At 40.7% G+C, this 12,406-nt stretch overlaps 1 protein-coding gene across 3 annotated transcripts in view; it reads right to left on the bottom strand.

Annotated features, from left to right (window-relative positions):
• Positions 1-10,394, bottom strand: part of ATR (ATR serine/threonine kinase) — a 48,222-nt gene extending 37,828 nt beyond the window's left edge. For 2 of the 3 annotated variants that reach the window (XM_033150378.1, XM_033150377.1), the window contains exons 1-2: positions 1,135-1,343; positions 542-762 (exon numbers count right to left, since the gene is read on the bottom strand). In XM_033150378.1, coding sequence (XP_033006269.1) covers positions 542-762; positions 1,135-1,307 — 394 coding nt within the window. In that variant the 5' untranslated portion in view covers positions 1,308-1,343. Of the gene's footprint in view, positions 1-541; positions 763-1,134; positions 1,344-3,256; positions 3,454-4,077; positions 4,968-7,033; positions 7,184-8,092; positions 8,185-10,239 lie in introns of those variants that run through there. The other variant, XM_033150379.1, reaches the window with a different exon arrangement.
• Positions 10,395-12,406: the final 2,012 nt, after the last annotated feature.

Below are 12,406 nucleotides of genomic sequence, written 5' to 3' on the forward strand. Positions count from 1 at the left end.
CAAATACCATCATCATTTAGTAAATTCAGAGAATGTATATACTTTTGTTCAAAAGATTATAAACCATTAATTTAATTCTGGTATCAGCCTTAACCAATTAGTGTTCTCAACAAAATTATTGTATCTTATTGCAAAACTATCATGCTTCTGTTTCCCAAACCGTTACAATTTAATATAGCAATTCTATTTGGCAGTGGCAGCAAATTCTCAGCATTTTCCTATCCATTCTTTACTTCTTTGATTATATTGTCAATTTAACTATGACAATACAATCCATCCCTCAAACATGTATGCTGCCTTTCTAGAGTTAAAACTATGCTCAAGGCAGTTTACAACTTATAAAAATTGACATAGCTACAAACATAGCAAATATAGTCATAAACAATAAACAAAACATCAAAAAGTATACAACCAAATTGAACAATGTTCTATGAGAACTAATTGCACCATTTATCCTTTATTAGGCACTAGCTAAATAACAGCATTTTTTCAGAAGAGTATCATTAGTTGACAACTGCTATTATGTTAAATGGCATCTTACCTTGCATATAAAGTAAAGCATCAATTATTTTCACAACTCTTTGAATCACTGGTTCTAAGTCAACTATGCGTGAAGCAGGATCTAAAAGCTTCCAACAAGCTTTAAGTGCTCTCATGATAAATTCTGATGATATCCAGGTTAACTGGACATGCTCCCCTGATTCTGAAGGCCAAACAGTATTATTATGTTTAGGGTTGTGTAAACCAACTTGATGGTGTATGCTGTTAAAGAAAAGAAGTGAGCTGGTTACTGAAATGGCTTAATCATATGACATGTTTGATTTCAGTCAACTGCTGTTATCACAACTCAAGAACGGTGTCTAATCACTTCTCAGATCTGCAAAGAATCCTTACACAACACAATCCATTTTACAGCTCTGCCACATGTCCAAATCTTCAAAATACACTGTACTGGAACTCTCCCGCACAAAAGATCTAAATTTAAGCTACGTGGAAGAGCATGTTTTAAAAATACATTTTAACCAACTCAAAGGCTGACTTACCAATAAGCAGGGTGAGTTTTTGTACACAGTGTCTGGTCAACAAGTCCACTGTCATTATAACTTTGTAGTTTACAAAGACTGGTAATTTTACCTGCTGAAATTTTGTGTAGAATGCACTGTGCACAGGACACCTAGTTGAATTATTAAAGCAATTCCTTCTATGCTTTGTAGAAATTCCAACGGAAGAAGGTCTTGTTCCAAAAGCAAGAGGAGAGATTCCACTTTCTTGATTATAGCGCTCCATAGTGTGCTCTTCATTTTCATATTCACAGGACCGGGGCTGCAAACCAATCAATTTTAGAACAATGTAAATAATGTTTTATTTATAAAATAAGAATGTTTTAGAATCATAGAATTTGTAGAGTTGGAAGGGACCACGAAGGTCATTCAGTCCAATCCCCTGCAATGCAGAAATATTGTGCCCAATGTGGGGCTTGAACCCATAACCCTGAGATTAGGAGTCCCATGCTCTATTGACTGAGCTATCCTTTTAAAAAGAAATTTGTATGGTGCTATACAGTGGTTTTTCGGGGGAGGGGGCTCAGATACGCATACCCCTAAACATTTTGTGAATCTTAAGTTTGGCCTCATTGAGGGGCAGTATTATTTCAATAATACTGGAAAATGAGTAGGAAAATGAGAGTACCCCTAAACATTTTTTTTTGAAAAAAGCACTGGTGCTATACAAACTGACAGATGTATTCAATGTTAGTCCTATTCAGAATAGACCCACTTAAATTAATGAACCCGTTTGTAACATCCATTAATTTAAAATGGTTGTATCCAACAAAATTGGCTCATTTTTTCAAGAAATTCTGCTTGCACAACAGAACTCCCCCCCCCCTCTGCTCTCCCTATACGCCTCCATTCCCCCCAAATCTGCTATGCAGTGCTGGGAGGAATGCCCAGAACAGATTTGGAAGCACATAGGGATGCATTGTGCAAACGGAACTTGTTGCACTAATGAGATAATTTAATTGTATACAACTCAATAGATCTTCTCTGAGTAGGACTAACACTGAATACAACCCTGAATGTGGAAAAACATTAGGAGAAAATAGCTAAATTGAACCAGATATTTACTCCTTACCAAATGATATATGATAATGAAAAAAATATACTGACATACAACATAGGAAATTGAGGGGAAAGCAATTTTCAATTGATTGTGGGTTGGTCAAAAAAAAGTGTGGCGTATAAGCTAACTTATTATAGAAGTTTGTCTAATACTCAATAGAAAAATAAGTTGGCTGAAAATTGGTTTCCATTTGTGATATTTCGCAACAGCAACATCGGGATAATATTCAATCATTTCTTTTCTTTTGCTCCATTATAAAAACTCTGCTTGGTTTCCTCCCTTTTTTAAGTTTATTGTTTCACTCTGTGTAAATTCATATGCCCTTGTCTGATTATCAGTTTTCATTTTGACAGCCTGAAGAATAATTGTGTTTGGGTTTTTTAAAAAAATATATATCCACTTAATTTCCTTAGAGGGACGCGGGTGGTGCTGTGGATTAAACCACAGAGCCTAGGGCTTGCTGATCAGAAGGTCGGCGGTTCGAATCCCTGTGACGGGGTGAGCTCCCGTTGCTCGGTCCCTGCTCCTGCCCACCTAGCAGTTTGAAAGAACGACAAAGTACAAGTAGATAAATAGGTACCGCTCCAGCGGGAAGGTAAACGGCATTTCCGTGCGCTGCTCTGGTTCGCCAGAAGCGGCTTAGTCATGCTGGCCACATGACCCGGAAGCTGTATGCCGGTTCCCTCGGCCAGTAAAGCGAGATGAGCGCTGCAACCCCCGAGTCGGCCAAGAATGGACCTAATGGTCAGTGGTCCCTTTACCTTTAATTTCCTTAGAAGTTGATGTATATCTTAATGTTCAAAATGCAGGGAAATATTACATTATAATGCATCAGATTAAGCTGCTAAATTATGCCGCCGCACTGAAGCAATATACAGTTTTGGCAAGTAAGGCTGCTGCATTTGTGTTTTCCCCCAAACCATCCCTGTGTTTTATTGTAGCCACTTCAAATGCAGTATCCCAGCCTATGTGGACAGGGGCAAGGGAATGAAGGAACTATCCACTCTATAGCATAATTGAAAGCATAGCAAAAGCAGAAGTGGAGACAACGCTTTCAAGACCACATCAATTCCATCAGTTGCTTATTGCATTATTAGCTACATTTCTCTAGAAATTACTAAGTGAACCATCATACTCTGGTGGAGCTGGTGCCTTCTTAGGCTGCTTTAAGGATAGACTGAGACGTGGTCTTTTTTCTGGAACTTCATCGCTACTGCTACTGCTGCTTCCTCCATCAGTATCAGATGTCTCTGGATTCTTGCTACACTGCAGCTCCTGAATGATCTCTTCTGCTGCTGTCATCAAGGCTGCATAAAGCGGACTCAGCAGATACTAAGGAAGATAAACACACACACACACACACACCTCAATAGTGCTGCAGAACTTTATGAAACGGGGGGGGGGGGGCGGGGTACCATAAAAATAATACTTTCGTTGCCTACTACACATGCCCAGACATTATGTACATTTGCTTTTTTAGCTGTTGATTTTATCTTTGATAATTTTGTTGTCTGCTGTTTTAAAGCCTGTTTTTATTATTGGGGTGTTTGTTTGTTTTTAAAAAAATATTGTTACTACTTGTCAATTTTTTATGGAACCACAGAGACAAGTAAAAATAATATATCCAACTAAACATATTAAATAATTACACCAAATCTGAAATCTAGATGTCACAGGGAGAGATATCTGTAAATCCGAAATAAAATCCCACCATATGGAATAAAACTGATGAGAAGCTTCCTATCACTTAGAGACCCATAACAGTAATGCAAGCAACAATGAGCTGGAGGGACCAATGATTTGACTTGGCCTGAGGCACCTTCCTATGTTCCTATGCTTGAGCGTTCTCTGAAAATATACTTCCCCCCCCCCGCATGTCTTAAAATCTATGCCCTTCAACCTAAGCCACCAAGCAAATTTTTCATTGTTGTGTTCCCCCCCCCCCATACAACTCACCTCCTGCTCCACCTGGCTTCCAACTACCGCGACAAAAGATCTGCAGATGCTGTTAATACAGGTCTTTCTAACTGGAACAGCAGATTCATATCCAGCTGGCACAAACTTCATGAAATACTGCAGTATGTGGCATAGCACTCCTTTCATCTTCTCAGACTGAAGAAGCCTCAGCACATCAGCTTCAAACAGCGCATGGAGCTTCTCCAGGAGTGTGTTTAGATAAAGAGGCTCAATTTCCCGATAGGAATGCGTTTCGAAAGGAAACAGGGTTCTCACCAATATTAACAAGGGTTCCTCATACAGTTCCAGCTCTTCAGCATCCATTTCAAGGAGGAACTGCAACATGCCCCCCAAAACTGAGAAGAAACTGCTGGCTAGCTCTTCTGGAGGCCCTCCTAGCCGCACCAATTCTGTTAGGAATTTCATGCTCAAAACTTTAACTTTTGGAGTACCGTACTCCAACAAGGCGCACCCTGTTGCCCAAAGAGTCACGTCTTGTGGTTTAAAAAACACGTAAGACACTATCTCAGTAAGAATTCCCATCAGAGCTATCTCCAAGCATTCTACATTGCTCATGCCTGTTAACTGTAGTTGGACAGAACTTAAAGAACCCAGGGGTACATTGGGGTTGCATGAAAACCTTTTCACAGTCACAGGCCAGCTCAGTGAATCCTGCTGGAAGCGCACCGCCGCATTTCTTTCATGGAGTAAAATAAGATCTTGAAGAAGATGCAGCAATTCTCTCGTCAGTAAGTCGAATATGGCACAGTTCTTGACTTTGAAAAGGCACAGTAAGGAACAAACTACAGTACTGATGTTCTCGTGCAAAATCTGGCAGTTTGGGGCGGCAGCAATTCTCAAAAGCCTTGCTGTGATCCAGTAGCTAAATTCTAGAAGAAAACGAGAGAGGTAAAATATTAAGATTTTAGTCATATGCTCACTTTGAATACAATGAAACTTACTGTTGGGTAAACTGGTACATGAGCAGGCTGCAAGTCTTGTACCTTAAAGATGTTCCAGTGATCAGTTAAACAAGTGTTGCTTTATTGGGCTCTGCATGGCTGTAGTTTCAATTTCCTCTCCAATTTTGGTTTGGAGTTGCTATATGGCTGCTGACCACTTTTGGTTCTGTTGATTTTTAAACTTAATTTTGTTATTTGTTTTAATAAGTATATATGTGTGTGTGTGTGTGTGTGTGTGTGTGTTTTATCTTTCTGTATACAATGGAAGCTTTTTTTCAGAAAACCAGTGTATTAATAGGAATAAATATTAGTTAAGAGGACTCTATAAAACAAAGGTGTCTCAGTCAAAGTTTTGTTGGGGTGGGGTTATGAACAAGAATAATGTCATACAAACAAGTATACCAAGTTTTCTCATGTCGTTTGTATATCACAAAAATAGCATAATAAATGTGGAAAAATATCTGCAACACGTTTCATTATTAGTGCTCAATGTATAAGTTCTTGGTTTATGAATTGGTTTAAACAATTAGGAAGAAGAAGAAAAAAAGAAAAGAAAGAGAAAAAAGGGGGAGAGGCGAGTGGGGTGGGGTGGTTATGCTTCTGTTATTCTACTTGCGGGGGGCGGGGGTCAGTGTTACTGGGTTCTCCTACTATTCACTCGTTGTATTTCCTTGATGGTAAGAGAGGTTGGGGGTGGCTTAGGGTGTGTTTGGTTGTCTTGATTTCAAACATAAAAATGAAGTGTCAGTCAGATGCAACGCAGTTCCTTTTCCGAGTCCATCTTTCAATCTAAGTATTTACCAGTGGAATATTAGACCACAGCTCTCTGCTACGACCTCAGAGAAGTATGTCACATAATCCTGAAAGATCTCTGAAAAAATATTAAACTGCACCAAATTCAAGTCTCACAAAAATGAAATTTTCACTGTTTAAAACCTTTGATTTTTCCATACCGTCCATTTTCATCACATAATCTTTCACAAGGAAAAAAATAATTCAAAATGAGGGCACTAAAGTTTGGCTGTACACCTTACTGACAGGAGCAATCCTAGATATATTGAACTCAGAAGTAAATCTCATTGGGGCTTACTCACAAGTAGTACAAGATTAAAGTCTTAATTTCCCCCCCCTCTAGCTCAGCGGTAGAACATCTGCTTTGCATGCAAAAGGTCCTGAGTTCAATCTGTGCTATACCAAGGTAGGGCTAGGAGGTAGGGCTGTCTAGTACAGTGGTACCTCGGGTTACAAACTTAATTTGTTCCAGAGGTCCATTCTTAACCTGAAACAGTTCTTAACCCGAGGCGCGCTTTTGCTAATGGGGGTTCCCGCTGCCACGCAATTTCCGTTCTCATCCTGGGGCAAAGTTCTCAACCCGAGGTACTACTTCCAGGTTAGCAGAGTTTGTAACCCGAAGTGTTTGTAACCTGAAGCATTTGTAACCCGAGGTACCACTGTAGAGATGCTGCCAGTGAGCTAGATGAGCTGACACAGTATGAGACAGCTTCCTATGTTCTTATTTTAAGTACCTAGGGGGATATTACAATATGCAGTTACATATGCAGTAAAAATGGTATTCTGCCCTGTTCTGAACTTCAAGGAAGTAAATAACAGTTCCTTGTCAATGACCCCGACAACTATCCCTTGACTTGCTTAAGTGAATCCATTGCCAAATTAGTACAGTATTTGAATCCAGGTCTAACCGTCAAACAAACCATAATGAACCGGTTAGCCAGTTTGAACAAAACAATAAGCTGTGGTTAAGTAGATATGGAAGTGAAAACCTTCTGAACTCCTTATGGCTGTGCTGGAAAAGAGAAGGTTGTTTGTGAGCACACAAACCCAAGGTTTATTGCAGCTTGCTCTCATCACAGTAAATTATGGTTTAGCATGCAATCTGAACTGGGTCAATGAAAAGAAGAAATCAGTACCCGTGGTGTACACTGTTGTAACATAATTTACCATACCAAATTCCAAGAATTTTAAAATAAACTCACCAATACAGCTTGAATCAGTGACAGTTTGTTGATGAGGTACAGTTATATTTACAAATACAAGCGGGGATGACTTCATGATATGCAGAATAAAATCAAGCAACATCATCGAGCTTGGCTGAGACTCGGTTTTCTTAACAAGTTCCAAAGCCACTGAAAGGAAAACAAGACTCGTGTTATGCCACAGTAAACCTGTTCCAAGACAAATTTAACAATTGCTGTGCTGCAACAGACAATCCTGAACTGCAATAATGTATTCTTAAAAATGAATTTCATACTTTTCAAGGTTTGCTAAACATGGTAAACAGCATGCTGTTATAATTTCTTCAATGCTGCAGTGACTTAACTTCTGCATAAAGGAGAAGAAACAGGAGCACAGAAGCCTGAAGCTCAGGTTTGCTTAATCTCATCACAACAATGGTTTGTTGCAATGCCTGAATTATTTTTGTTTCTCTTTAAAACTCACATACTAAGCTGCAAGTCTATGGATCGCACTCATTCATCATCAACCAAAACCTGATACAGTAATTGTAACAAATTATATTAAACAAAACTGACTGAGTCAGTGAAAAGCTTATTTAAATGCCCCCTCAAACTACTTTTTCACACTGGAGGAAAGTTAATCTTCCATACCACTCCAAAAGGGTATTTCCCCACCCCACTTGAACTGCACTAGTTACCCAACATGCATATTCTATCAGAAGGCTTATTTGAGAGTTACCCACTCATCAATATTTGGGAATAGGTCAATGGGGGTCAGATATCATACAGGGATTGCCCTTTTTTAGATTTTCAAAATATGACCCCTTTAGTATTAGGCCCTAAACACTAAAGGGGCCTTATTTTTAGTAACCTGATGTTTTAGTACCCTGATGTTGGGAAAGATGGAGGGCACAAGGAGAAGGGGACGACAGAGGATGAGATGGTTGGACAGTGTTCTCGAAGCTACTAACATGAGTTTGGCCAAACTGCGGGAGGCAGTGAAGGATAGGCGTGCCTGGCGTGCTCTGGTCCATGGGGTCACGAAGAGTCGGACACGACTGAACAACAACAACAACTTACCAACATCTACATCCACAAGGATCCGATCAATGAACTGGCAGAGTATTTGTCTTGGCTTCTGTACCACTGTATTGTATTCCTCTGGAGTAGCCCTGGAAATAAGAATTGTTTTAAAAGTTGCGCCTGTGTTTCTGCTTGAATATGTTATTTTAACAATTTAAGAGTCTTTGCACAAGGCAACTTTTAGAATCTTTAATATCAGACACAACACCAACTTTTCCTGAAATCTTACTGGGGAAGAACTTTCATTTCTTGTTTACCAGCAAATTATTTGTCAATTGACACCAAGTTATCCAAGATGCCTAAATCTCAATCAGACTGTGAAGCATTTCAAAGGAGTACCTTCAAATTTTGTGTTTAGTCTCTACATAATGGTAAAAAGAATAAGGGTCATTGATTAGATCAGGCATGTCCAACAGGTAGATCGTGATCTACCGGTAGATCACTGGAAGCCTGTAGTAGATCACTGGCTCCCCCCCCCCCAAGAAGCTCAACAACTATGGGTCCCCTTAAAAAAAGCTCAAAATTTTCGCCCTGCAGCCCATCAAAACGGCGCTTTCCTCCTCTTTAAATAAAAAACAACTCAAAAACTTTGACCTGAACTCCAAAAAAGGGGTAGATCACTGCCAGTTTTTAACTCTGTGAGATCGCAGTCTCTTGGGAGTTGGCCACCCCTGGATTAGATCTAAGGCTGTAGATGTAACCCCACTCTACACAGAGTAAGCCATACTGAATTCAACAGGACATTGAATGTGCTGTGTTAGCTAAGCTTATTCATAGTTGATGGGGGGGGGGTCAAATGAGAAAACAGCTATTCAGTTTGGCAGTAAAAAGTGCTAACAATTTTCCAGTAGTAAAAGCAGGGCATAACAGTATTTCTTCATGCAGGGAAAGGCCTGGTACAGATTTACTTCATGTCAGGGCACACTTTGGCTAATTAAAATCTTCTTTGAAATTTGAAGAGGAGAATAAATGGTGTTGCAAGGAGAATCTCATTGAAACATAATGAAAAACAGAATCATTTGTACTGCAAAATTAATGGGAGTGAAGTTTTCCAATGATGGAAGTATTATATATTAGTATGGAAATATAGTTGTTGTTGTTTTTTTCTAAAGGTGTTCAAGTCAAAGAAATAAAGTAGCAGGTGGAAAGAGTTCTGACAGGTGTTTATTTACTTTTACAAGTAACGCAAAGTAAGTATGAAATAACCAGAAGATTGCTGTTCTTGGCTGGTCAAACTGAGGGAACACACCAAGGGAAAGTGGGGAGGCGTTGGAGGTAATAAGCACTTAATTATTGTAATTGGAAATACAATTATCAGAGTCTACCTAGAAAGCTTCTCTCTCCCCACCCCCCAATGGAGTGGATGCACTTTCTGTGTTGCTGGAGGATCAACTGTGGTCCCACAGTGGAAACTAAAGGGGCTCCTACATGTATTCCTTGCCAGCTAAAATGCATTCCAGTAGTAAGCTGCATTCTCTTGTAGATGGAATCGGGGTTCCAGCTTCAAACTCCTGAGAATCACTAATGCAATGAGACCCACAGTATAATAACGTTTTGCTCAATGCTTGTTTTTATTTGGAGGGACGCAGGGGTACACATACTCCTAAACATTTTGTGCATCTTTGTACTTTTGTCCATTTACTGTATTTATTTTTCCCGATTTCAACTATAAAATGGTGATTTTCTTGAGTCAAAATGAGAGTACCCCTAAACTTTTTTTAAAAAATAGAAAAAAAGGACTGGTTTTGCTACTTGGCAGGAAAAGGAATGAGGGACAGAACAAGGCTACATCTGTTCTATACTAGTTTTAACTATCATGGCTCCACCCCATCTTGGGAACTGCAATTTAGTGCTAGGTTATGTTCGAAGCCTGTAATATCTCTCTACTATTACACGGTCCATCACACTCTCCCAGCCTAGCCTACCTCACAGGGTTGTTGTGAGGATAAAATGGGGTTGCGGGGGCAGGGTAGGCATGTCACCTTGGGCTGCAATAGAGGAAAAGAGGGGGATAAATGTATTGACTCTGGCTCCCTGGGGAGAAGTAAAAAGAGGGGCACGGGAGAAGCAGGAAAGAAAGAAAGAAAGGAAGGAAGAAAGAAAGAGGTAGATTTCCTACTCCAGCAGGTTGGCCTGACACCTACCTGCCCAGTTCCTTGAGGGCAGGAATCATAGAGGCCATTTCCAGGCTCTGGTCTGCCATAGCGCCTGCCTCTCTGTATTCTTCCGATGCGTCTCCCGCCAGCTCACTTTCGACTTTGCATGGCTTCCGCGGAAGCAGGACGGCGGCTGGTAGGAGGCAAACTTCCCGGAATGGCGTTTAGTACCGCCCTCTTTTTGCTGCTGTGCAGAGGCAGCTTACAGTAGGGACTTCAACGCCGCGCTGCATTCAACGACCTTCCTCGGCCAGAACAACGCAGGGCTGACATTAAATTAATTGCTTTTCTCCGTGCAAGCGGGAAGGAGGGAGAACATCTTGCAGCATCGTTGTAGCATTTAGCTGTTTAACAGCCCGCTCTTGCATCTTTTTTTTTTTTAAACACCAAAATTAATTCCACTGTGTGATGTTGTCCGCACGCGCCTTTGCTCCCCCCAACCCGGGACAAGTGCTGGAAGTTCTCAGTGGGCTTACTTCTGAGTAGGCACGCATAGAGTGACACTATTTAATCTCACAGCCCGTTGGGGCCGAAACCCTGCGCCTCGCTGGGGTCACACCCCTGCTGACGGTTTGTGGAACTGCTAGATGCGAAAAGACTTGAGGTCTTGCTGAAAGGGCTGCACGTAAAAATAACTAAGCAACACGGGTTTCCTCACCCCACCTTTTTTGGGTCATCTTTAAGGGATTAAAGACCTGAAAATGCAAAAAAATAAAAATAATATTTATTAAATGCAACGAATGGGCTAGTTAGGTTCGACCCACACGTCTCACTTTGGTCCAGCAATTGCAACGGCTCTACTCTGAGCAGGGCTTGGCTGAATCCAGCCCAAGGTCACCGGAGTCCACGAGATATTAGCCTGTGGTGCATGCAGATCCGAGGCCTTCCGGGAAATCACACCCGTCTCTGCCCTCAAAGGCCTTGATCCCGCACCTTGGGGTGGAGGCTGGTAATGATTAAACCGTAAGACAGGAAAGCCCTCTGTGTTCCTGTCAATTAATTTGTGTGTCATACTTGAGTTCTGGCATGTAAAGCTGTTTCTAGCAGGGCCAGGCTTCAACAGACCTGGTTCAGCACCGTGCCTTATCTGAAAAGCCTGCAAATACTACAAATCAGCAGTTAATTCTTTTGGTCCTACCTTTGGCCAGATTTTATCAATCTCTCCCTGGTCCAACTTCTAGAATAGCCTACTTGCTTGAATTCTGACTGTAGGCTTTGCACAAGCATCTGGGTGGCCATGGCCACCATGAGAACACAGCATGCTGGACTAGATAGTCCATTGGGCAGATCCAGCAGGCTCTTATATTCTTATATAACTATAGTGGAACTACCTTCCACGCCTCCTGGAATATGAATGTTAACTAACAAGCAATGTATACTATCATGTTGAGTACAGGTAAGAATCCTGTTGGAGACCTCAGAATTTCTCTCGCCCTAAGCTACCTTGCATATAGTATCTGAAGAAGTGTGCATGCACACGAAAGCTCATACCAGGAACAAACTCAGTTGGTCTCTAAGGTGCTACTGGAAAGAATTTTCGATTTTGTTTTGCATATAGAAGTTCCTGATGGATGGTTTTTAGTGACAGCTACACTTAATCTTCCTAATATAGCACTGGCTCTGGATGGATTTTAACTAGTTTCTATTATTACAGGTATACACTTACCTCCAAAGAGCTCAAGGCGTGAACATGCATCATCCCCACTCCCATTTTATCCTCTCAACAGCCCTGTGAGGTGAGGTAGGCTGAGAAATGGGAAGTGGGAATTTGAACCTTGGTCATCCTATAATCCCAAAACCATACTGGTATCATCCCCGATGTGCTAGTACAGTACAAATCTACTCAAAAGTTTATTTCCAGATGTAAATAAATAGGGGGGTGACACTTTGGTTTGATTTCTGTTCTTCTCCTTTCTATATTCAGACATGATGTCCCATGGGTTTACAGTTGAAAACAGGAGTCACATCCTAACCATGCTCACTTAGAAATAATTACGCTTAGTATTTCAATAGTTTATTTTTTCATTGGACCTGGGTATCATAATTCACAACTAGATAAAACCTAGAATCTTTTTATGTGTATTTCAAGTTTAAAGATTTGGGCGGGAAAATATGCTCTGGATCACGAGTGCTATTTACTTTGTGTGACACATTA

The sequence above is a fragment of the Lacerta agilis genome, chromosome 5, assembly GCF_009819535.1.
Source record: "Lacerta agilis isolate rLacAgi1 chromosome 5, rLacAgi1.pri, whole genome shotgun sequence".
Taxonomy (NCBI): Eukaryota; Metazoa; Chordata; class Lepidosauria; order Squamata; family Lacertidae; genus Lacerta; species Lacerta agilis.